General features: G+C 40.9%; 1 protein-coding gene across 5 annotated transcripts in view; it reads left to right on the plus strand.

The window, feature by feature from the left end:
* The window catches only part of HERC2 (HECT and RLD domain containing E3 ubiquitin protein ligase 2), a 200,087-nt gene that overhangs the window by 155,351 nt on the left and 17,454 nt on the right, over positions 1–27,282 (plus strand). For all 5 annotated transcript variants that reach the window (XM_075852579.1, XM_075852582.1, XM_075852580.1 and 2 more), the window contains 7 exons: positions 1,910–2,001; positions 3,403–3,542; positions 10,487–10,674; positions 11,362–11,559; positions 12,571–12,654; positions 13,030–13,171; positions 25,255–25,449. In XM_075852579.1, the coding sequence (XP_075708694.1) occupies positions 1,910–2,001; positions 3,403–3,542; positions 10,487–10,674; positions 11,362–11,559; positions 12,571–12,654; positions 13,030–13,171; positions 25,255–25,449 (1,039 nt within the window). The remainder of the gene's footprint in view (positions 1–1,909; positions 2,002–3,402; positions 3,543–10,486; positions 10,675–11,361; positions 11,560–12,570; positions 12,655–13,029; positions 13,172–25,254; positions 25,450–27,282) is intronic.

Below are 27,282 nucleotides of genomic sequence, written 5' to 3' on the forward strand. Positions count from 1 at the left end.
TCCAGTCAAGATATTAGGCCGTGCGTTCCCTCCCTCCTCCCCTCCCCCCCCAACAAAACCTCCCCTCCGAAAAGGGTCAGAGCGACATGTACTGTCTCTCCTATCCAGCAGAAACGCACCGTAGTGCGAACTTTTAACATGCCCTACTGGCATCTTCTCTTTGAACCGTTTAACTGTCTCACCACTTCCAGTGAGCGCTGGCTCCCACTGCTATTCGCATGTATTAAACATTCCCACACAATCAGCAGAGTTTACAGATACATTAGGTACCCAGTAACATTCCCTCGATAACATTGCCGTCAGGTGCGGCCATTTTTGTTAAAAGGATACCACCCTGCGGTGTTTCAGACAAGGGTGTTCACACACTTCGGAGACCTGCATAATAACATATAATATGCTACAGTCCCATAAACGCCAACATGGCTCCAGACTTCACCGCCCAGGCGGGCTTTCACGCATCTTCTTCTCCAGCCGGTCTCCGCAACCGTGCCTCATTGCTATCCAGCCATCTTGCAGCCTCTCTGGGGTTCTCAAAGAATGAAGCAGTCCCAAAAGCAACCACCCGCAATTTGGCCGGATACATCATGGAATATGGTATGGACAAGTTCCTCAGACGTTTCTTTACATCCCAATATTGCAGCCGCTTCTTCTGCACCTCCACGGAGAAATCCGGATAAAAGGATATTTTGGCGCCATTGATGGAGATATCCTGCCGTTCCCTTGCCTTCCTCAGGATCTTATCTCTGTCCTTGTAGTGCAACAGCTTCACTAAGACCGGCCTCGGGGGGCCTCCCCGGTGGTCCCGGTCTGGTAGGCACTCTGTGCGCTCTTTCAACGGCATATAAAGGAGACAATTCATCCCGGCCAAACTGCTCCAGCAGCCATTTTTCAAAGAACTCATCCGAGTTATTGCCCTCCGTTTTTTCCGGCACTCCAACCAAACGCACGTTGTTTCTGCGTAGCCGATTCTCTAAATCATCCGCCTTAGCCTGCAGGGCCACCACCGCCAAGGACTGAGACTGCACATCCCGCCTGAGCTCCGGCAGAACATCCTCCACTTCAGACACTCTCCCCTCAATTACTGTGGTTCTTTCTGCCACTTTCTGTAAGTCATTACGTAACAGCAGTATATCTTCCTTCAGGCTTCCCACCTGCCCGATCAGCACAGATAAAATTGAGGAGTTCTGCTTTACCGCAGCGAATATATCCGCAAGGGAAGGCTCCTTCACCTGGTCTCTCCTGCTATGTGTTTTGCCGCCATCTTCCTCCACATGCCTGTCCCGCCGCTGACTCCCCAGCTCTTCCTCCTCCTCACTCACCGTGTCCTCTCCCAGCACGGAGTATCTGGAACCGGAGGCCAAGTTGTCTGCCTTCCCACTGCCAGCCACCGACGTCTTGCCTGCTGCAGATCCGCTCGCACGAGGGGTTCTTGCAAATCTCTCCAGCCTGTCTGCCGCCTCAGACCGCATGTGCCTGCTCCTGCATTCAGTCTCCTCGGCGCCATCTTGCCTCCTCGGCCCCGGACTCGCCGGCGGCGTTTTTTGCTTCTTAGAACGGGTCATTGTAGCTGTATTAAGCGGTACCGACTCCTCCAGCCTCCCAGCCTCCAGATCGGTGAATATTACCGGGTAATTCAGGGAAAATCTGTACTTTCAGGATGAATACAGCAGGAGCTCCAGCCACACACGTCCTCTTACATCTGCTGCTAGGCCACGCCCCTAGCTTATGTAATGTTACATGTGCAACTGTTGGGTTTGTTTTAACGACTAGATCACCAGCAAATAATTGCCTAATTTGCTACTAAAGTCAATGATGTGAGCTTTTTAGGGCTAGAAAAGGGACCTTCTGTGCTCACTAAAATCTGATGCTTATTAAATGTATTCGTATTTATTTATTTTTTCTCCTTCAGATTGATTCTCTGACCGGACTTGGAGTTACCAAAGTGGAGTGTGGTTCTCAGTTCTCTGTAGCTCTGACGAAGTCTGGAGCCGTTTATACATGGTACATTGATTTCTCCTTGTAAACTCCAGCAACACAATATTCTTTCTTGTTCTATAACTTTCATGTCGGTGAAGTATTTGCAGCAAATCAAACTAGAATGGAGACAACCCTAGAACAATGTATTGGGGAAAATGTGTGTTTTCGTGTTTTCATTTTTCATCTTTTCATTTTTCCATCGTTGCATTCCAAGCGCCATAACTTTTTTAAAATTTTTCTGATTGTGAGGACTTGTTTTTTGCAAGACGAGTTGTAGTTTTAAATGGCACCATTTAATTTACCATACAATGTAGTGGGAAACAGAAAAATCTTTTATGGGGTGGAATGAGAAAAAAAAAAACTGTGATTCCGCTCTTTTTGTTTGGGTTTCATTTTGTGGCTTTCACTGTGTGGTTAAAACCTGTTAACTTTGTTCTGGGGGTTAATACAATTACGGCGATACCAAATTTATATAGTGGGTTTTTTTTTGTTTGTTTTCTTTTAACACTCCTTTTATGCAGAAAAATCCATAACTTTTATTTTTCCGTCAAGTGAGCTGAGCGGTGCGAGGGTTTTTTTTTGTTTTTGTGGCCAGGTGCAGTTTTTATTGGTAGCATTTTGGGGCACAGGCAAATTTTGGATCACTTTTTATAACCATTATAACCATTTTTTTTATTGGGAAGCGAGGTGACCAAAAAAAACCAAACAAACGCAATGCTTGCATTGGGATTTTTTTTTCTAGGGTGTTAAATAACGAACGATATATTTCAATAGTTTGGACTTTTAAGGAGGAGACGATACTGATTTACTTTTATTGGTTAAATTTTTTTGTGAATAGTTATAGATTTTTTTTTAGCCTCCACTAGGGGACTTTACTATGCCTCCAGTTGTTATAGCAACCAATCGGCACCCTTCGATTTCGGGGGAGAGGGAGCCCCCTCCCTTTGTCTAACCGCTTAGATACCACGGAAGCTATTGACTGCAGCATCTGAGGGGTTAAACGGCCAGAATCAGAGTTCCCCTAGATTCCAGCTGTTTCAGGCGAGTGTCAGCTGTTTGTAAGAGCCGCCACGTATAGACGTAATACATCGTCTCATGTCGCAAAGGGGATAAAACTATAAGTAAAGTTGTTGCTCATAGCAACCAATCACCTTGCTGCTTTGATTTTACAAAGGCTCTCTGAAAGCTGGGAACTGATTGGTTGCTAAGGGCTACTGCTCCACCTTTTAATTTTGACCAATCTATCCCATTGTGTGTTACTTTAGGCCCCAAAAAATAAATAAATAAAAATCTTCATGATGATCCCTGTATTTTTAATTTCTGAGATGCATAATTGATTTAAATTCTATTGTTAAACTAGTCTCTGGAAGTGAGTAGTTCATGTTGGTCGGATTGGATTTTCACTTGTGAATTTTCCATATACAGGGGAAAAGGCGACTATCATCGGCTAGGTCACGGATCAGATGACCATGTGCGGAGGCCACAACAAGTCCAGGGACTTCAGGGGAAGAAAGTTATTGCTATTGCCACAGGGTCACTGCATTGTGTTTGTTGCACAGAGGATGGTAAGTTATAGTTTTCTCGTACATTAATGATTTCTTATTTTCCATTCTGCTTGCTGGGAAAGGGGAGGGGGTGATTTTTTTTATTTCTTTTTTTGTTTTGTTTAGACATGAATTAGTTTGTGTTGGATACTAGATTTTATAGCCAATTTCACAGTAGAAATAGCCAGCATTTATCACTTGTTCCCTGAGGGTATTGTGGGTTTATTGGTTCCTGAGTCTTCTAATATTTTGTCAAGGTTTGTGTTTCTTCTATAATTATAATCTTAGCGCTGCTTCTTGTTATCCGTCAAGTTGATCTAATCTATGTAGTTTGTTTAAAATTTACAGCCTGCGATTTTATCCTTATTATTCAATGGAAGCTCAAAAATATTTGTATTCAGATTTGCCAATTAATTTGATCTGTATGAATGTGTCATTCCTCATCTATAAGTATTTTATTTCTTAGAGTAGTCCTGTGTGTGTGTGTGTGTGTGTGTGTGTGTGTGTGTGTGTGTGTGTGTGTGTGTGTGTGTGTGTGTGTGTATATGTATATTTATTATATTAACAGACCACTGCATTCCTTTTGGTAGCAAAACCTATACTAGTTGGATCTATACTTTACTTAGCTAACTTAATAAATTCTAATGCTTTTAGCAGCGAGGCCTGTAATACATTAAACATTTGCAGAATAGCCCTACCTTGTCAAAAAACAGCCAGGCATTATCTGGTCTATGGCAGCTGGCTCTGCTTTTTCTGATAAGTAAAGGCCTGTGCTGCAAGTGTTATAGGATAAATGATCTGGCTCATCAGTGTCTATAATTTATAGCACGTTGAAGCTAAGGCCACTCTTTATGCAGCAACAGTGTCCCCTGCTTTGGAGTGGACATTACCCCATTCTCTTCTTTCTGCTAGGCAATGCTTGACCCGTGGAAGCCAGTCATTTTACATTGGGAAGGCACAGGCTAGGTGTTGGAGTCATATGGCTGACTAGCAGTCTGTTTCTGTTGCTAGTTATATCAGTCAGCGGCGTCTACATTTATCGTTGTCACAGCTCATAAGAGTGAACCAAAAAATTGGAGGAATCCGTGACGACATGCCATGATTAAGGACACGAGCTGTGTCTGAAACGCACAGGTGAACTACTATCACAAACCACCTCTTCTTGCGTCTTGAAGTTTTACATTTGTTTACAAATAAAATTGGAACATTGTTTCCTTTTTAACCCCTTAACGACATCCAACGTATGGGTACATCGTTGTTGTTAGCTACTTAACGCATTCCAACGTATAGGTACGTTGGAGCGTTAAGTGGTCACTGCGTCTAAAGACACGGCGACAGAGTAAAGAGGCCATCTTTACACGTGGCCCAGGGAGGTGGTGCTCCCCCCCTCATCGGCGATCGCTGTGATTGTTCGGTCAGTTCAGACCGGCAAATCGCAGCTTTGTGCGGCTATAACCTAGCACTGTGCCGCAGGGCACAGTGATACGGTGGGGATTGGTGCTGTCTAGGACGGCACCAATCCCTGCCATGTACTTGTAAGGCAGTAGTGATGGTGCCACCACCCCATCGCTACCATTGGTCGGTCTGCATAGACCGACCAATCGTAACCTTGGCGGGCATTTCAAACACTCTGCACCAGTTCTGCCCACGTCATTCTGGTTTGGAACGGTGAGCAGAGCTGGAGTGTGAGTCTGTGAACCGAATACTTACCGTTGCGGAGGCATTCTGTGCTGCGATCCTCATCTTCTGCATCTTGTTGTGTGATCCCTGACTGTGATCATCATCATCAACTGTGCTGCTGCTGATTTTTTTTTTTTTTTAAGCAGCAGCACTAGTGATTCCTGAATTTCCCTTTCCTAGTCCCTGTTCCTGCCCCCCCTGCCCCCTTCCCCCTCCTCCGTGTACATCCTGCGGCCGCTGATCAGCAATTATTGGCACAGGACTTTTTTTTTTTACAGTTTTGCTCCATCTCCATTTGTGCGCCCTGCAGCCACTGCGTGCTGATTAGTGACCGCCATCACTGATCAGCATCTGTGTCAATTTTTTTTTGGACGCAGGCTTTGATTTTTTTCCTTTTCTGCTAGCACCATCTGTGTGTGCGCGTGCCTTGCAGCCTCTGAGCGCTGATCAGTGATCGCCATCACTGATCGGCATCAGTGCTAATTTTTTGGCGCAGGTTTATTTTTTTTTGCCTATTTTTACTGCACCATCTTTTTGTGTGCGCCCTCGGCCACGGAGTGCTGAGTCTATAATCCGCCTCAGTGGTAATTTGTTGACGCAGGGTTTTTTTGGGCCTTTTTTATATATAAAACTGTAAAAAAGTAAAAAAAAATTACATAGCATTTTAGGTAGTTTTCGCTATACAAATATTCTAAAGTTAGTGTCAATTAACTGCAGTATATTTCTTATACTACAGTTTTTTTCTAAAATATAGTGCTACATTTAGTGTCAGTGGTTACTGTAGCTTTATAATTTTAGTCTAAATTGACTGCAGTATTACTACAGTTTTTTTTAGCACTAATATATAGCGTTACAGATTTAGCGTCAGTGACAGACATTCAGTTTTTTTTTTTTTTACTGAAGTTTGTTCACTAAATTTTACATAGCTTAGTTTTAGCCTAAATTGACTGCAGTAGTTTTTATACTACATTTTTTTTTTTTTTTCGCAGATTCAACGTCACTAAATTTTAGGTAGTCAGGAAATTCGTTAGCGTTTTATATTTCCATAATTTTTTGTTACTCAAGTTTGTTCTGTAATTTTTTTTATACTTCATTTTTTTTCTAAACTTTTATTTTCCTTTCTTTCTTTCTTTCTCCTCTTCTCGTTTTTTTTTTTAAATTTTTTTTATTCAGCAATTTTGAAATACACGTGTAAAAGCACAACACACACAACCCCCTGTGTAAAAATAAAGTCAGTGTTACACGTGTTCAAGCACTACACACCCCCTAATAAAAATGTCCCAATCATCCCAAAGGGTCTATTCAGTAGAGGAGGCATACGCCATCCTGGCCTCATACACTGATTCCGCTAGCGAGGGAAAAAAGGAATTCGCCCAATACATCTTGTCGTCGTCCTCCTCATCCAGTGATGAGTAACCCTTGCAAAGGCACCCAGGACATCAGCTGAGGCAACCCCCTAGATAAGTGATCCCGTGTGGAACCCACCACTGAGAATTATGAGCCTCAGATCCCTGAATTCATAGGCAGCTCAGGAATTCATTTTGATACTGAAGGGTTCACAGAAATAGATTTTTTTTTTTTTTAAGGTTTCTTCAGTAAGGATTTAGTGAATTTAATGGTGGCCCAAACCAATTTATATGCCCAGCAACCCCACGTCATCATATGCTAGACCCTTCAAGTGGATCCCTGTAAATGCAGCGTAGATGCGCAAATTTTGGGACTTTGTGCTGCATATGGGGCTAGAAAAGAAGCCACAGATCAGGCAATACTGGAGTACAGATGTTTTGTACAACACCCCAATTTACCGCATGGCAATGCCCCGGACTCGCTTTGAAGCTATTTTTAAAATTTTGCATTATAATAACAATGCACAGTACCTGCCCCGTGATGACCCCACATATGATCGCCTATTCAAAATCAGGCCAGTCATTAATCATTTCTTTACCAAATTTCAAGAAGCGTATACCCCCCAAAAGAACATTGTAATAGGCGAGTCCCTTGTACATTTTAAGGGTAGGCTAAAATTCCGCCAATACCTGCCCAGTAAGAGGGCAAGGTATGGGATAAAAATTTACAAACTGTGCGAGAGTAGCTCAGGGTACACCTACAAGTTTCGGGTTTATGAAGGGAAGGACTCCAGGATTGAACCCCCCAAATGCCACCAGTCCTGGGAGTTAGTGGGAAAATAGTGTGGGATTTGGTGCACCCACTGCTGGACCAGGGTTATCAACTTTACGTTGATAACTTCTACACCAGCATCCCACTATTTAAATGCCTCTCCACCAGAAATACTGCAGCATGCGGCACGGTGCGCAAAAACCAGAGAGGCCTCTCTAAAACACTGCTTGGCCAATGTGTTAGAAGGGGTGAGACCAGGGCATTATGCCGCGAAAACATGTTGTTCGTCAAGTATAAGGACAAGAGGGATGTCCTTCTCTTGACCACAATACATGGGAACGGCAGTGCCCCTGTACGAGGTACCACAACAGTGACCCACAAGCCAGATTGCATCGTGTGCTATAACATGTACATTAGAGGTGTTGATCTCTCCGATCGAGTGCTAAAGTCCTATAGTGCCATGAGAAAAACAAGGGTGTGGTACAAAAAGGTGGCCGTGCACATGGTACAGATGGCACTGTATAACGCTTACGTGCTATCCAAATGTGCAGGCCAGACAGGGTCATTCCTTAATTTTCAGGAGGAGATTATCAAGGTGCTTGTGTTTGAAAACCAGGCAGGGGAGGGCCCAAGCACATCTGCTGAAAGTGAGGGCGCCCGTATTGTACCAGGACAACACTTTGCCGGCATCGTTCCCCAAACTGCAAAGAAGGGAAGATCCCAAAAAAGGTGGAGAGTGTGTATCAAAAGGGGCGTAAGAAGGGACACCACTTATCAGTGCGACACCTGCCCCGAAATACCTGGCCTGTGCATAAAGGATTGCTTCAAGGCTTACCACACATCTATGAATTATTAATTTTATTATTTATGTACCCTTTTATTATACTCTGATTTGCTCTTTGCAACATACATATGCCCCCACATTATATATTGAAATACCAGTAAATGCGGCCTAATTCAAATAAATTCAGACAAAAAACCTGTAGAGTCAAAATGCTAACCATACCCTTAGATAAGTTCCTTGAGGGGTGTAGTTTCCTAAATGGGATCACTTTTGGGGTGTTACCACTGTTTTGGTCCCTCAGGGGCTTTGCAAAGGCGACATGGCCTCCACAAATCAATCCAGCAAAATTTGAATGCCAAATAGCACTTCTTCCCTTCCGAGCCCTGCCGTGTGTCCAAACAGCCATGACCACGTATGGGGTATTGTTTTACTCAGGAGAAACTGATCTACAAATGTTGGGGTGCTTTTTCTGCTTTAGTTCTCGTAGAAAAGAAAAATTAGCTAAACCTACATTTTATTGAAAAAAATGTAGATTTTCATTTTCACGGCCTACTTCCAATAATTTCTGTAAAAAACCTGTGGGGTCAAAATGCTAACTATACCCTTAGATAAGTTCCTTGAGGGGTCTAGCTTCCTAAATGGGGTCACTTTTGTTTTGTTTTTTACTGTTGTTGCACCACAGGACCTCTTCAAACCTGACATGGTGCCTAAAATATATTCTAATAAAAAGGAGGCCCCAAAATCCACTAGGTGTTCCTTTGCTTCTGAGGCCTGTGTCTCTAGTCCATTACCACTCTAGGGCCACATGTGAGATATTTCTAAAAACTGCAGAACCGGGGCAATACATATTGACTAACGTTTCTCTGGTAAAACCTTCTGTGTTACAGATTTTTTTTTATTAAAACAGATTTTCTGCAAAAAAAATTATTTGTAAATTTCACCTCTGTTTTTTGGTGTAATTCCTGTGAAGCACCTAAAGGGTTAAGAAACTTTCTAAAAGCTGTTAATACTTTTGAGGGGTTAGGTTTTTAAAATGGGGTGATTTATGGGGGGGGGTTCTAATATATAAGGCCCTCAAAGCCACTTTAGATCCGACCTTGTCCCTAAAAAAAAAAATCTCTTTTTGAAATTTTCTTGAAATTGCGAGGAATTGCTGCTAAAGTTCTAAGCCTTTTTAACGTCCTAACGGTGTTCAAACAACGATGCCACCATAAAGTAGACATATGGGATATGTGAACTAGTAACTATTTTGTGTGGTATTACTATCGGTCTTACAAGCAGATACATTTAAATTTAGAAAAATGCACATTTTTAAAAATTTTCTCACAATTTTGGTGTTTTTTTTACAAATAAACACTGAATGTTATGACCAAATTTTACCACTAACTTAAAGTCCAATGTGTGACGAGAAAACAACCTCAGAATCGCTTGGCTAGGTGAAATCATTCCAACGTTATTACCACATAAAGTGACACATGGCAGTTTTGAAAAAAAATGGTCTAGTCCATTAGGCGAAAACAGGATGTGTCCTTAAGGGGTTAAAGAATTATCAGCGCTGGATCAAAGTTCTTTTCTTTTTCTATGATAGGAGTGACTGCTTCCCTTTTATTCAAACTCCACTCACTCTTCCCCTTCCCTCCAATCCTCCCATCAGATGTGAGAAATCGTCGTAGGCGAGCGCTTACCGTAACTAAGTGATGATCACCTTAGCTCATGGCTGGAAAGCCCTATCTTTTTTTATTTTTTTTTTATAAATGTTCTTTTATGTATGACTAATACTCATATCGACATTTTTTTAAAACCTGGGACTGTTCCTAGAAATCGCTTAAATATATTCAGACACCTACTTAAATTGCCTGACAAACATATGTGACATAGTTGTAACAGCTGGGTACCACGCAAGGCACAATTTGGCAAAAAGAATATTCCAAATGGGCATTTTTATAGCAATGAAAACCTTTATTAAAAAAATAATAGTTATACTTTTGCTACCAGATCACATTTCATATCTTTTCATTGCGACAACAGTTAATGTGAATAATTTCCATTGATTTTTCTTACACAAGCATACAAAAATCTTTTTATTAGCCTTGATGCAGGATTTCCATCACAATAGCCTATTGATAGTCATTCTATTTCTGTTCAGATTTTCATTCCCATTATGGAGAAGCAAATGTCTTTTTTTTTTTTTAGACTATCAATTTAACGACTGGTAATGAGACCATCCTGGCACTACGCCTTGAGTGTGGGTGCTTGGCCAGCATCCTTGAGCTCTGCTTTTGGAATTGTAGACAGAATCCTAATGCACTTGAAACCTCCCCCCCCCGTTACCCCACTAGTATAGCTTTTATTCTTTATAAATGTTACGGTTTTTGTTTTTTAGGTGAAGTGTACACTTGGGGAGATAATGATGAAGGGCAGCTCGGAGATGGAACCACAAACGCTATTCAGCGTCCTCGCCTTGTAGCAGCTCTTCAGGGTAAAAAGATAAACCGAGTCGCCTGTGGTTCTGCTCACACATTGGCCTGGTCTACAAGTAAACCTGCTAATGCGGGCAAGCTCCCAACACAGGTAAATCTGCCCCTGACGGGTTCATCTTTTCTCTGTTTTTATTATTGCTTATATAGAGCAGTAGGCATTCTACCTGGTATATTCCTAGTTAGCATTATGTCCGTGTTGTTCCCTCCCCTCTCTTGAACATGTAATGACGGCGGGCAGTTTGTCTTCTGCCGTTTTACGATTCTCTGTGGCCATAATAAAAAAATTTTAAAAAATACGTAAAAAGGTAGAAGGATTAAAACTGAACTTGTGGACCTCTTTATTTCTGAACAGGTTTACAGGTCATGTGTACTTTTGCCTAGTTGGTATCTCACCAGTTACTCTATCTTTGCTTAGTAAGTCTTCGTTCACATCTGCGTCAGGACTCCGTTCATGGGTTCCGTCAGACCTTTCGGTCAGGGGAACCCATGAACGGAATCAAAACTAAAACAAACGGAAACCATAGGTTACCATTTGCATCACCATTGATTTAAATGGTGATGGTTCCAGTGCAAGTGGTTTCCGTCTGTCACCGTTGTGCATGGGTCCCAATGTTTCGACAGAATGAATAATGCAGTCGACTACAGTATTCTGTCAAAACAACGGAACCTTTACACAACGGTGGCAAATGGAAACCGGATGCATCGGATCCATCACCATATTGTCCTTTTTGTATACATTTTCATTTATATTAAGCTTGTATAAATTTAACTTTTTCAGTTACCCATGGAATATAACCACCTTCAAGAGATAGTAATTATAGGTTTGAGGAATAGATTGCTATTACTTCACCATATCTCTGAGCTCTTTTGTCCATGCATCCCCATGTTTGATTTGGAGGGGAAGTTAGAGGAAACTGGTCAAGGTCCCTCAGTTGGCTTCGATATACTACGTGGAATTCTTATTTCCCAAGGAAAGGTACGTGTCTAAACTGCTTTCAAACTGTTCCTTTATTGGAAATAGTGGCATCTTTTAGAAATGACAGCCTGAAAGGGATTCTCCATTTTTTTCCAAAGTCTTAAGCTGACCATACATATAAGAAAAAGGTCAACAAAATTTGTCTATTTCGACTGACCGTCGTTTAAAAATTCTATGAGAACAATTGTTCATGATAGATGACGGAAGTCTGTTGCCTGCCAAAAATGTGATCTATCAGGTTGGATTTTTTTTGGCTGTGACAGGCTGAAAATACGCATATACGGTGATTGGCTGGATTAAAAAAAAATTACATTTTTTTAAACGGACTCCTTGATCGGCTAGTTTAGTCTGACAAGATGCTAGTGTGGAATCATTGGTACTAACGATCCCAGGGATGATTGATCATACACATGAGATTTTAGTCGTCGAATGTGGATGGACAACTTTACAGAGCCAGAGCTCTGGTCGTAATCTTTTGTGTCTTGTCATTTTATGGGTTCCATTTAGCACACACACTTCTTAAAGGCCGCTTTTTATTTATAATTCAGCTATATTGAGCGTTCCGGAGATCACACCGATGGGCTGCAAATTGTGAGTCGTCAAGTGCACTACACAATTGGATTAGACTGGGAACGGGACAGAGCCGCCTGCAATGTATGTGAAATACATGCAGGCCGCGCATGCAAAACGTGACACCATTTTTAATAAAGACCTATTGGGGAAATTTATTTTTACCCTAAAATCGGTTGAATGCAATAAAAAAACAAAAACATTCAGGTGTCCACAGCCTTTAACGTTCTTTCTGTGGTAGTTCTTGAGGAGCATGTTACCTATCAAGCACTTTGTCCAATGCCAAGCTGCTGGAGCATGCAGATTGACCAATATTGAGTGGACTACTGAAAACTTGCGGTTCTCTTGCTCTCATGGCCTGTAAATTGAATCTTAAAGATTGTGTATAATTTGGACTATTAACACTTGCATTGTTAGGCTGACATCAAGTTGTCTTTGCAGGAGGCTGCGTTCCGCAAAGTAGTCCAAGCTACAATGGTACGAGACCGCCAACATGGTCCAGTTGTTGAATTAAACCGAATACAGGTGAGTTGGTTAGTCTGGCTGTATAACTGGGTAGATGTTTGAATAAGAATAATTCCAACAGTATGGCTTTTGGAATTGGCGGGTCTGGAACTTGTAATTCAGTTCAATGTATTTTCCTAATATGCAAGATGCCGTCTCTGCAATCATTTATCATGAAAAAAATGATCTTCTCTACACTTTACTTACAAATGAATACTGGTATAAATCTGTTACAGCGATGAAATTGTAAGCGCTATAATACATGTACTTCCATGTGAAATATAGGCTATATTATTGCTAGCTTTTACTACATACAGATATCATATTGGCGTAGTTAATTTAGGTTTTTTTCATCATAAAAGATTAGAAGGTTGATTATGTGTTTGTGTTTTTTAGGTAAAACGTTCAAGAAGTAAAGGAGGTTTGGCAGGTCCAGATGGTACCAAAGCTGTCTTTGGCCAGATGTGTGCAAAAATGACTTCCTTCAGTCCTGACAGCCTTCTGTTACCTCATCGCGTCTGGAAGGTCAAATTTGTTGGTACAGACTTTTATACTATTTAGAGAACGTAATAAACACTTCATATTCTATAAGTAAACAAGGCTAATAGGAACAGTTCTGGTTAGTATATGACAGCAGTACCAGAGTCTAGGATTTCCTCAAATGTTAGGAGGACTTTACCTAGCGCTGGTGTTCATTAAACCTCATACTTAAGGCTTTTATTTTACATTAGATTTGAATGAAGTTTCATGGAACTTTGAATTTAATTCTATGATTTTATTTATAAGACTAGTAAAATAACGTGCTTGTTAAAAGTGTTCACCCCATGTGTTTTGGGTAACATCAAATACGAACCAGTGAATATAATTATTGTAAAAGAAACCTAGCTCTACAAGATGATCAACTTTTATTACAATTATTAACACTATAAATGCATTTATTTTTCACCTGCCTTACTGTGACACTTCTAACTCCTCACGTAAACCAAACCATTGCAGCTTTGATTCCGTTTCTTTTTTGTTAAGCCGGAAGCATTAGTAAAGCCTCTAGAGAGGAAAAATAGAATTGAAAGCCTTATGAGTCTCCTTTGGTTTGGATACATTTCTAGTTTTTGCTACAAAAAAAACTGCATTAAAATTCAGTGTGTGAACTGGTCTTTTAACAGAAAGCCGCAAAAATTGGGTAAAACCACTACGCAGCCTCTAAAGTGTAACTAGAAGGTCAAGCTGTTTTAGCCAGGAAACAGACTCCTCAGCACTTGTCAGCAGTGCTGTTTATACAGACACGGGATAAACATCTCATTACCATTAACCCTTTCAGGACCAAGCTCATTTTGGCCTTCAGGACCAGCCCCATTTTTTCAAATCTGACATGTCACTTTATGTGGTAATAACTTTGGAATGCTTTTACCTATCCAAGCGATTCGGAGAATGTTTGCTCGTGACATATTGTACTTTGTTAGTGGAAAAATTTGGTCGATAATTTCGGATTTGTGAAAAACACCATAATTTTGATAAAATTTCAAGAAATTATGATTGTTCTAATTTTAAATGTATCTGCTTGTACAAAATAATAATTAACATTTCCCATATGTCTACTTTGTTTGCATCGTTTTTTGAAGGTAATTTTATTCTTCTAGGACGTTACAAGGCTTAGAACTTTAGCAGCAACTTATCACATTTTTAAGAAAATTTCAAAAGGCTACTTTTACAGGGACGAGTTCAATTCTGAATTGGCTTTGAGGGCCCATATATTAGAAACCCCCATAAAATACCCAATTTTGAAAACTGCACCCCTCAAAGTATTCAAAACAGCATTCAGAAAGTGTTTTAACCATTTAGGTGTTTCACAGGAATTTAAGCAAAATAGAGGTGAAATTTACAAATTAGAATTTTTTTTTTGCCCAAATTAATTTCTAATTAAAAAGAAAATTCTGTAACACAGACGGTTTTACCTGAGAGATGCATCTCGATATTTACTGCCCAGATTCTGCCGTTTTTAGAAATATCCATGTGGCCCTATTGTGCAAATGGACTGAAACACCGGCCTTCGAAGCAAAGGTGCACCTAGTAGATTTTGGGGCCTCCTTTTTATTAGAATATATTTTAGGCACCATGTCCGGTTTGAATAGAGGTCTTGTGGTGCTAAAACAGTGGAAACCCCCCAAAAGTGACCCCATTTTTGAAACTACACCCCTCAGGGAATTTGTCTGTGGGTATAGTTAGCATTTTGACCCCACAGGTTTTTTGCAAAATGTATTTGAATTGGTCTGAAAATGAAAATCTACTTTTTTTTCCTGAAAAAACTTAGAATTTTCGCAAGGAATAAAGGAGAAAAAGCAACCCAACATTTGTAAAGCAATTTCTCCCAATTATGGAAATACCCCATATGTGGTAATAAACTGCTGTTTGGACCCACAGCAGTGCTCAGAATGAAAGGAGTGCCATTTGAATTTTGAGGTGCAGATTTTACTGGAATGGTTTGCGGTGTCATGTCGCATTTGCAACGCACTGGAGGGACCTAAACAGTGGAAACCCCCCAAAAGTGATCCCATTTTGGAAACTATACCCCTCAAGGAATTTTTTTAGTTGTATAGTTAGTATTTAGACCCCACAGTTTTTTGCTGAATTTATTGCAATTAGTCTGTGAAGATGAAAATCGACAGAATTTTCTAATTTTTATAAGGAATAAAGGAGAATAAAGCACCTCCAACATTTGTAAATAAATTTCTCCCGATTATGGCAATATCCCATATGTGGTAATAAACTGTTTGGACCCACGGCAGCGCTCATAAGGGAAGGAGTGCGATTTGGATTTTGCAGCTAAGATTTTGCTGAATTGGTTTCTGGGGGCCATGTCACATTTGCAGAGACCCTGAAGTACCAGTACAGTAGAAATTCCCCAGGTTTTATCCCATTTTGGGGACTATACCCCTCAAAGAATTAAATTAGAGGTGTAGTGAGCATTTTGATCCCTCAGGTGTTTTATAGATTTTATTAGATTTGGGCCGTGGAAATTAAATTATTTTTTTTCCCAATAACCTGTAGATTTAGCTCATAATCTTTAATTTCCACAAGGAATACAAAAATGTCATACTCAATTTCTCCTGAGTAGGGAAATACCCCATATGTGGTTGTAAACTGCTATTTGGACACACGGCAAGGGTCTAAATGGAAAAAGCGCAATTTCGTTTTTGGAGTGGAGATTTTACAAAATTGTTTTATGGCGCCATGTTGCATTGCGCTGAGGTACCAGTACAGTGAAAACCCCCTAGACGTGACCCCATTTAGGCAACTACACCTCTCCAGGAATTCATCTAGAAGTATAGTGAGCATTTTGACCCCAAAGGTTTTGCAGAAATTAGTACACAGCATATCTGTGGAAAATGGCAATCTGCAACATCTACTATTTCAGTGCCCAATGTGTTGTGCTCAGATTGTGCCACTTTATACACACACCGCATAATTTGTTAAGCGGGTTCTCCAGAGTACAGTAATACCCCATATGTGGTCATAAACTGCTGTTTGGGCACACTGCCAGGCCCAGGAGGACCCCCATTTGGCTTTTGGAGCGCAGATTTTGCTAGGTAGTGGTTATGTTTAGTGTTTTACTGGTGTTTGTTTATAATATGGGGGCATATGTTAGCTGTGCGGAGTACATCAGGGTATATGTAAGCTGTGCAGTGTGCATCAGGGTATATGTAAGCTGTGCAGTGTGCATCGGTATATGTAAGCTGTGCATCAGGGTATATGTAAGCTGTGCAGAGTACATCAGGGTATATGTAAGCTGTGCATCGGGGTGTGTGTAAGCTGTGCATCGGGGTGTGTGTAAGCTGTGCATCGGGGTGTGTGTAAGCTGTGCATCGGGGTGCGTGTAAGCTGTGCATCGGGGTGCGTGTAAGCTGTGCATCGGGGTGCGTGTAAGCTGTGCATCGGGGTGCGTGTAAGCTGTGCATCGGGGTGTGTGTAAGCTGTGCATCGGGGTGTGTGTAAACTGTGCATCGGGGGGTGTGTAAGCTGGGCATCGGGGGGTGTGTAAGCTGGGCATCGGGGGGTGTGTAAGCTGGGCATCGGGGGGTGTGTAAGCTGGGCATCGGGGGGTGTGTAAGCTGCGCATCGGGGGGTGTGCAAGCTGCGCATCGGGGGGTGTGCAAGCTGCGCATCGGGGTGTGTGCAAGCTGCGCATCGGGGTGTGTGCAAGCTGCGCATCGGGGTGTGTGCAAGCTGCGCATCGGGGTGTGTGCAAGCTGCGCATCGGGGTGTGTGCAAGCTGCGCATCGGGGTGTGTGCAAGCTGCGCATCGGGGTGTGTGCAAGCTGCGCATCGGGGTGTGTGCAAGCTGGGCATCGGGGTGTGTGCATCGGGGTCATAATAGGATGATGTAGTAATGGGGTAAATGAATAATAAAATTATCCATGATTAGTGACGTACGCTTTGAACCAATCCTATGCACAGGCCAGCTATTTGGGTGCAGGAGTCGCACTTCTAAAGGGCGTCCGTGGTATTGTACAAAACATCCGCACTCCAGTATTGCCTAATCTTTGACTTCTTCACTAGCCCCATATGTAGCACAGACCCCAAATTGTCATCGTTTCCACTGCATTTACAGGGTCTACCAGTGGGGGCTGCAAATGATGACGTGGGGTTTTAGGTGAAGAACTGCTGCACATATAAATTAGTCTGGGCCGTCGTTTTGCATTATTGCAAAATAGGGTAATAACTTTTTAGTTTTCCGTTAACGAGCTGTGTGAGTGCTTGATTTTCATGGAACGAACTGTCGTTTTTCTAAGTATCATTTTGGGGTATGTGCTATTTTAATTTTTTTGTTATGTTTTTATTACATTTTCTGGGAGGTGAGGAGACCAAAATCAGAAATTCTCTAACTTTTTTTTCTAAATCTTTAGCGGCGTTCTCTGTGCAGTATAAACAACATGTTTACTTTATTCTGCGGTCCGATACGATTACGGCAATAGCAAATTTATATTATTTTTATATGTTGCACTACTTTTACACAATAAAAACACTTTTTTCTAAATAAAATGTTTTCGTGTCACCATATCACAAGAGCAATAACTTTTTTATTTTTTAGTCGACGGACCTGTGTGAGGGCTTGTTTTTTGTGAGACGAACTGTAGTTTTTATTGGCACCATTTTGGGGTACTTGCGACTGTTTGATCACTTTTTTTTCCATTTTTTTTGGAAACCACGTGACAAAAAGGAAATTCTGCTTTTCTTTCTTTGTTTTTTATTTTATTTTTTTACGGTGTTCACCGTGTGGGATAAATAATTATATATATATTTATTTTTTTATAGGTCAGGCCGACCGTGGCGATAAATATTATGTATAGTTTTTTTTTTTTTTTTTTTTTTTAACTTTATAATTTTTTTCTAATTGACTTGATCAGGGAAACAGGGCAATTTTATTGTTTTTTTTGTTTACATAATTTTTTTTATTTTTTTTACACTATGGCTTTGTTCACATCTGCGTCAGTGCTCCGTTCCGTAGGAATGTTGCCCTGACCGACACAAACGGAACCCAGAGGTTTCCGTTTCCATCACCATTGATTTCAATGGTGACTGATCCTATGCCAATGGTTTCCGTTTGTCTCAGTTGTGCAGGTGTTCCGTCGTTTTGACGGAACGAATAGCGTAGTCGACTATTCTATTGATTCCGTTAAAACGACGTAACCCTTGCACAACTGAGACCAACGGAAACCATTGGCACTGGATCCGTCACCGTTGAAATCAATAGTGATGGAAATGGAAACCTCTGGTTTCCGTTTTTGTCAGTCAGGGCTCTGTTCCGACGGAAAGCTCAGCCGGAACGGAGCCCTGACGCAGATGTGAACAAAGCCTTAGTAGGGGACTTGAAGATCTGATCTTCTGATCCCCAGTAGAATACACTGCACTACTTGTGTAGTACAGTGTATTGTAACTGTCATTTTACAACTGACTGTTAAGTCTATTACGTCCTGCCTTGGGCAGGACTTAATAAGCTTCAGTACCTGGCTACCAGGAAGTAGTTGCTAGGATTCCTGGTTGCCATAGCAACCATCGGCAACCCGTGATTTTTCATGTAGGGCCGACGGGGTACAGAGGAAGCCCCCTACCTCAGTCAATCAATTAAATCAATTAAATGCTGCTGTCTCTATTGACAGTGGAATTTAAGGGGATAAACGGCGGCGATCAGAGAGAACTGTGATCGCTGCCGTTGCAGTGGCATGTCGGCTGTATATTACAGCCGACACCCGCTGAAGATGAAGCGTGCACAGCTCCTGTGCCCACTTCATCCTCAGGGTGTTACTGTACGCTTATTTGCGGGAACGCACCGCTAAAAAGGACGTACAGTAATGCCCATCTGCAGGTAGGGGTTAATATTTGACAAGACATGTTGGGAACTGAAGTAAAGTGAAAAAAAATATTCTATGGACAAAAATAAAAATTTTCACAAACATGGTGGTTCCATCACTCGGCACAATGCCCTGAAAAGCATGCGTAGGTAAAGGATAAAATATATACAGAAAAATGCAGGGAAGTCCTGGAAGCAGACCTGCTACAGTCTGCAATAGAGCTGTTATGTGGAGGTTGATTTATTTTCCAGCAGGACAACGACCCCAAACCTAAAGCTGCATAGGCATGGCTTGAAAATAACATTGTTAGACGATGTTCACACCACACGATGTAGAACAGGGTTTTGACGTAGTGGCTGTCTTTGTCGGGAAGTATAGCTGCATGCAGCGCTATTCCTCCAGTCAAATGTGGCAGAATTTGTGATGGAGGCACCAAACAGAGGGGCTCCAAATAGAGCCTCCGATGCAAATGTGGACAGAGCCTTGGTGGCCTACAGTGGCGAGGTTGCTTCAGACTTCGATTCCGATTGAAAATTTGTCTGGACTTGGTAATAGCTGTTCATTTATGGTCCCTGTGCAGCTTGACAAAACTTAGACCGCTTTGAAAACTAGAATCCGGAAACTAGTGTTCTCTTGAGCAGAGCCGATGAAAGCGAATTGGTCAGCATATAATGCTGCCCTATGTAAGGGCAAAATAGTATGGGGACAGGTCTGCTGTACTATTGGCTCAAACAGCACAAAAAAATATGATGCCATTTGGCTAATGGAGCCTAATAAAGGCTATTTATGAGGGGAGAAGTCGCCCTACTTTTCTCAGCAGTAATTGATGGCTGTAATGTATACATGCAGATACACCGCATGTCATCAGTCACTGGTGAGAGGCGACAGATTAGTGCTCCCCTCATGAATACTCTGGACTCCTAACTCTGAGTCCGCTGTATTCTTTGTTACACTAGGACACATTATTTATTATTTTAAGTGAACCCTTTGGAATTACCTAGATTTCTGCATTGATTAGTAACGTGTGGTCTGATTGTCTTGAATTGTGACTATAGATCACAAACGCATTCTAACGTAACTAATAAAACAGAGTTGTACTGTTCATGTCGTTTTTTAATTTTTTTATTGAGCGCATTGAGTCCACATTGCAGCGAAAAAAGTGAACCTCTGTGTTAATGACTTCTCTAAAAGCTGATAGGTAAATGTTTCAATTTACCCCTAGCCGCATCACTCAGTTACTGAGTAATTGAGTGGTGCGTCCCGCACAAGGACGTATAGTTACTGAATCGTTCCTGGTGCACACTGTCGCCGACCGGGTGAACCGGGAGGTCAGCTCTCATCGACAGCTGACACTCCGCTGTTGCCAGCCAGCGGTCCTTTGCCGCTGATTAACCGCTAATTAACCCCTTAAATGCGGCGGCTTTAGGGGTTTATAGCACATCGGCAACACCCACGATGAAATCGCGGGGTTTGCCAATGGTTGGCGTGGCAACCGGAGGCCAAACAATGGCCTCCGTGTCTGCCATGTATGGAAGCCTAAGAGGACCAGCCTCTGGCTGGTCCTCATGGGCTTGCTGTCAGCGTGACTGTGACATCACACTGACAGTTGGAGTACATTACACTACGTAGTTAGTGTAATGTATTCTAGCAGCAATCAATGCTGCAGGTCAGAGAAAAACTGTTACAATTAAAAAAAAAAAAGTTAATAAAAAGGTTTTATTAAAGTATAAAAATAAGTTATAGGTTAAAAAAACAAACACTGCTTTTTTTCCTATAAGGCTTTTACTATAGAAGAAAAAAATGAAAAAAGAAAAAGTACACATTTGGTATCACTGCGTTCGTAACGACCCAAACTAAATAAAATAAAAAAAATAAAACAAAAAATAAAATAAAAAAACAATGCCAGAATTGCTATTTTTTTGGTCACCGCCCCTCCCAAAATATAGAATAAAAAGTGATTGACTGAAAAATAAAAAAGTTATGGCTCTCAGAATATGGGGACACAATTTTTTTTTATTTTATTTATTTAAAATATATATTTTTTTTATTGTGCAAGCGCTGCAAATCATAAAAAAAACTGTATACATATGGTATCGCCGTAGTCGTATCGACCCACAGAATAAAGTAAAATGTAATTTATAGTGCACGGTGAACGCCGTAAGAAATAAAGAATTTAAAATGGCTAAATCGCTGGTTTTTGGTCACCAAAAACATTCAAAAGTGATCAAAAAGATGTATGTACCAATAAAACCGAATGGTACTGCCGAAAATAAGCCCTCGCACAGCTCATTCGACCAAAAAATAAAAAAGTTATGGCTCTCAGAATATGGGGATTCTAAACAATTATTTTTTATAACATAGTATTTTCTTTGTAAAAGCAGTAAAATATATAAATTTGGTATCACCATAATCGTATTGAGACACAGAATAAAGTTAAGTTGTCGTTTTTACTGCACGGTGAAAGCTGTAAAAAATAACATAAAAGACAATGGAGTAATCAGTTATTTCCAATTTCAGCCCGCAAACATTCTTATTTTCCGTTTTCCAGTACATTATATGGTACTTTATGGTGTCAATAGAAACAACAACTCCTCCTGCAAAAAATAAGCTCACATTACTCTATGGACGGAAAAATAAAAAAGTTATGGCTCTTTGAAGGCGGGGAGTGAAAAACGAAATTGAAAAAGCAAAGAATGGATCAGTCCTGAAAGGGTTAATTGATTTCTATGCAAAAAAAACATTTATTACCACATATGGGGTATTGCCATACTCTGGGGAATGTTGGGCGGCTTTTTCTCCTTTTATCCCTTGTGACAATTAAAAAATGCATCTTTTTAGTGGACAAAAATGTTGATATTCATTTTCACGGCCTAATTTCACAAAATTCTTCAAAAAACAAAATGCTAACTATACTCCTAGAAAAATGTATTTAGGGTTATAGTTTTCAAAATGGGGTCACTTTTGGAGTGTTTGCAATGACCTGGAGGGACCAAAACAGTGGAAACGCGAGATGGCACCGAAAACCATTCCAGCAAAATCTGCGCTCCAAAATCCAAATGACGCTCCTTGCCATCTGAGCCCTACTGTGGGTCCAAACAGCAGTTTATTACCTCATATGGTGTATTGCCGTAATCAGGAGAAGATGCGTTACAAATTTTTTGGTGCTTTTTTTTATTTTTTAATCCTTGTTAAAAATAAAGTTTTTGTTTTTTCAGAACAAAAGTAGATTTTCATTTTCAGACTATTTCCAATTAAATTTTGTACAAAAACTGTGGAGTCAAAATGCTAACTACCGCTAAATAAATTCCTTGAGGGGGTGTAGTTTCCAGAATGGGGTCAGTTTGGGGGTGGGGGGGGGGTTTCCATTGTTTTGGCACCACAAGACCTCTTCAAACCTGACATGTCTAAAGTATATTCTAAAAAAAAAAAAAGGAGGGCCCAAAATCCTCTAGGTGCTCCTTTGCTTCGGAATCCGGTGTTTCAGTCCAGTAACACGCTAGGGCCACATGTGGGATATTTCTTAACTCCAAAATCTGGGCAATAAATATTGAGTTGCGTTTGTAAATTTCCCCTCTATGCTTTATTTCCAGTGAAACGCCTAAAGGGTTCAGAAACTTTGTGAATGCTGTTTTTGAGTACTGTGAGGGGTGCAGTTTCTAAAATGGGGTGATTTATGGGGACTTTCTACTATATAAGACCCTCAAAACCACTTCAGAACTGAACTGGTCCCTGAGAAAATAGCCTTTTGAAATTTTCTTGAAAATGTGAGATATTGCTGCTAAAGTTCTAAGCCTTGTAACATCCTAGAAAAATAAAAGGACGTTCAAAAAAACGTTGAAAACATAAAGTAGACATATGGGAAATGTTAACTAGTAACTATTTTGCGGCGCGCTATTACTATCTGTCTTACAAGTACACACATCTAAATTTAGAAAAATGCTAATTTTTGCACATTTTCTCAAAATTTTGGTGTTTTTCACAAACAAATATTGAATTTACCGACCACATTTTCAAACTATCAAAGTACAATATGTCACGAGAAAACAATCTCAATCGCTTGGCTAGGTAAAAGAATTCCAAAGTTATTGCCCATAAAGTGAGACATGTCAGATTTGAAAAAGAACGACTGTGTCCACATGGCCAAAACTGTCTGTGTCCTAAATGGGTTAAGGAGATGAGATTGGAAATATGGGTTTAACAGGTGTTTTGCCCATTAAATATAGGCACACAGAGTCCGGTTACGGACACATCTGTTGTTTAGAAAGATTCGTTAATGTGAACCATCCCTCAAGACAAACAACTTTCAGAAGATCTCAGAAGATTTGTTGTAGAGGTGCATGAAGCGGAGTCTACAAAAGCATTGCTAAAGAACTCCGTGTACATCAATCCACGGTTAGACAAATTGTCTACAGATGGAGAAAATTCAGTACTGTTGCTACTCTCCTTAGGAATGGGTGTCCTGTTAAGATTACTCCAAGAGAACAGGCAATCTTCCAAGAGGTGAGAAAGAACCCAAGGGTAACTGCAAAATAACTATTAAAGACTCTACAAACCGCTAAGATCTCTGTTCATGTGTACGCTGTTAGAAAAGCACTGAACAAGAATAGTGTTAATGACCGGACGCCACAAAGGAAGCCACTGCTGGAAAAAAAAAAAAAAATCATTGCAGCATTCTCAAGTTTCCCCGAGACTGCCTGAAAGTTTCACAATGCTTCTGGGAAAATGTTCTATTGACAAAAATTGAGACAAAATTTGCACTTTTTAGCACAAATGTGCAATTCTATGTTTGGAGGTAAAACCAACACTAAAACCTTACCCAACTTTATAGCATGGTGCAGGGAGCATCATGGTTTGGGGCTGCTTTGCTCCCCCAGAGCCTGGACACCTTGTTATCATAGAGAACAGTGAATTCAAAGGTGTATCAAAACATTTTATAGGAGAATATAAGGGCAGCAGTCCATGTCCTCAAGCTGAAGAGACGTTGGGTGATACAACAAGACCATGACCCAAAGCCTACAAGAAAATCTGCTAAAGAATGTTTGAAAAAGATGATTTGGGTTTTGGAATGGCCAAGTCGTGGTCCTCACTGATAATGTGGCATGACCTGGTGAGGGCTGTGCACGCAAGGCATCGCAGAAATATTGACACACTTGCAGGAGGAATGGTCCAAAATTCCTCAACGTTGTATAAATCTTATTTACAGCCTCTGGAAACGTTTTGTGGATTTGATTGCTGTTAAAGTAGAATCTACCGGTTATTAAGGGGTTTTTACCAAAAACTATATTTATCACCTTTTCTGTGAATAGGTGATAAATATCTGACTGTCGGGGGTCTGACCGCTGGGATCACCACCGCTCCAGAGAACGGGTTAACCTGGCTGTCCCAATGCGCACCCATATAACTGGAGCGGTGCTGCACATGCTCTGCCACCACTCCATTCACTTCATATAGGGCTGCCGGAGATAACTCGGCTATCTCTAGGAGCCCCATAGAAAATAAATGGAGCGGTGGCGGAGCATGCACAGTACCGCTTTATTCATATGGGATGCACATGGATGGCCAGGTAAGCTCGTTCTCGGGATTGTGTGGGTCCCACCGGTCGGACCCCCATCGATCAGAAATGTATGATCTATCCTGTAGATAAATAAAGATTATGGAACCACCCCTTTAAATTAAAGGGTTCACTGTGAAACCCACAGTTCCAATCTCCTCTCATTTTGCCCATTATCTCTTGGGAAAGTCATTAACACAGAGGTTCACTGTTTGAGTTAATACGCACCGTGCAGGGAAAAAAAACCAAAAACACAATGTGCTCAATAAAAGACTTGGATTGTACAACTGTTCGTTAGATTATGTTTGTCTATAATTGTGATAACAATCAGACCACATTTTATTAGTAATCAATGCAGAAATCCAGGTGATTGCACTTACATGGTTCACTTTTTCTAACTGTAAATATCTGCTCATTCTAGGTTTAGATGTTCAGTGGACAGTCCTACTCTGTGATCGACAACCTTCCATTTATGATCATGCGTATATAGATGGCTGTCAATTTCTGAATAGGACCACCCACTGGACTCCTAAGCCCAGAGAGAACGGGGATTTAGATCTATAAATTACAATTATATATCAATCTTCCCTTCTCATCCTTCTCTATAACATACTTCCTGCAGAACCGGACTGCGTCTTCAGCGTGAGAGGTTCTCTTTAATAAACACTGAAATTAGCATTTTAATCTTGAAGTAATGTAATAACCAATTATTTTTCATATTAGGCGAGTCTGTGGACGATTGCGGAGGGGGCTACAGTGAATCCATTGCAGAAATGTGTGAAGAGCTTCAAAATGGACTGACTCCACTTCTTATTGTGACTCCAAATGGAAGAGATGAGTCTGGGGCGAATAGGGACTGCTTCCTGTTGAATCCAGCAGCTAAGACCACCCTTCACATGAACATGTTTAGATTTCTTGGTAAGTTCCCTCACAGGAGATAATTTGCTATACAGTATTTTACAAGTTTTTTCTTTTCCCTGATGAATTTAGGAGCAGCGCAATGTAAGTATAGTCTGTGTATAGCCGTGAGATTGACAAAAATCGAACGCTGGCCATGGACATGAAATAGTTGTCTGTTTGTTCCGATTGTGGGGATTGGTCATGTTCGTTTTTGGCAACACACCTATTACAAAGAAAACATGTAGGAAAAAAATGACCTGTCATGGTGGATTTTTCAGGCCTTCAGTTGTAATCTGATGGCCTACCAGATATTATAATAGAGCAACCGCAGTATTTAATCTTTGCAGCCTCTGATCTATTTCTGTATCGGAGTACGGGCTCCTAGACTTTCTATTGAGTCCGTACTGATACATTTATTTCCGGAAAAAGCCGAATAGACACGAAGCAGCTCAGCGCTCACACGAGGGCTTCAGCTGCTTCGTTCTAACGATTGGACCCCCACCAATCCAAACTTCTGACATGTCACTATGACATGTCAGAAATTTTTCAAACATTTAGCTACGCTTTAATCAATTGAACTCAATTCAATTGACAATCGGGTTCAATTTCATTGGTCACACCCAGGCATGATTATTGCCAGACTTGTTGAATTTAAACATCACTTAAAGAGGTTCTGTCACCACATTATAAGTGCCCTATCTTGTACATAATGTGATCGGCGCTGTAATGTAGATTACAGCAGTGTTTTTAATTTAGTTATGACCTATATTCTCTTTATGCTAATGACCTTCTTAATAGACAACTGGGTGTGTTTTACTTTTGACCAAGTGGGCGTTGTAGAGAGAAGTGTATGACGCTGACCAATCAGCGACATACACTTCTCTCCATTCATTTACTCTGCATATAGTGATCCTGCGTTGTTCAATATGTGCAGTCACATACACCCACATTAACGTTACTGAAGTGTCTTGACCGTAAATAAACATCGCGTCCAACCAGGACGGGATGTCTATTCACAATCCCGACACTTCGGTAAGGTTTGTGTGTGACTTACAGCAGAGCACATCGAGATCACGCTGTGCTGTCATTTACAGCGAGATCTCGCAAGATTACGCTTGCTGTGCTGTAAGTACCACAGAAACGTTACCGAAGTGTCGGGATTGTGAATAGACAGCCCGTCCTGGTTGATCGCAATGTCTATTTACTGTCAAGACACTTCAGTAACGTTAATGTGTGAGTATGTGACTGCACATCCTGATCTAGAAAGATCACTATGTGCAGAGTAAATGAATGGGGAGAAGTGTATGACGCTGATTGGTCACTAATTGGTCAGCCTCATACACTTCTCTCCACAACGCCGACTTGGTCAAAAGTAAAAACACTCCCAGTTGTCTATTAAGAAAGTCATTAGCCTAAAGCTAAAATGGGTCATAACTTGGTGAAAATAAATAGTTTTTCTAAATAAAAACCACTGTTGTATGCTACATTACAGCGCCAATCACATTATGTACAACATAGGGCACTTATAATAGCACCTTGCCTGGCATTGTGAATAAGGGTAGAAGGTCCCAAAAAGCAGCACATGATACCACGTTATCGGATTTCAGTGAATTACAGAGATTTTTTTTTTGTATAATTATTATACGTTTTATACAATTTTCCAATATACGTTCTGTATTAATTCCCCTCGGTTTTCAAGATCTCTGCTTGTTGTTCATTAGGAACACTCATTGTTTACTTCAGGGGATAAAATTCTATCCACGGTCATGTGATGGACGCACAGGTTCTGGGATCATTAGAAGACACCGCTCTGATACACATACTGTAACTGTAACTAGCTGTACACCTGTG

This window comes from Rhinoderma darwinii, chromosome 2 (genome assembly GCF_050947455.1).
Source record: "Rhinoderma darwinii isolate aRhiDar2 chromosome 2, aRhiDar2.hap1, whole genome shotgun sequence".
Lineage (NCBI taxonomy): Eukaryota > Metazoa > Chordata > Amphibia > Anura > Rhinodermatidae > Rhinoderma > Rhinoderma darwinii.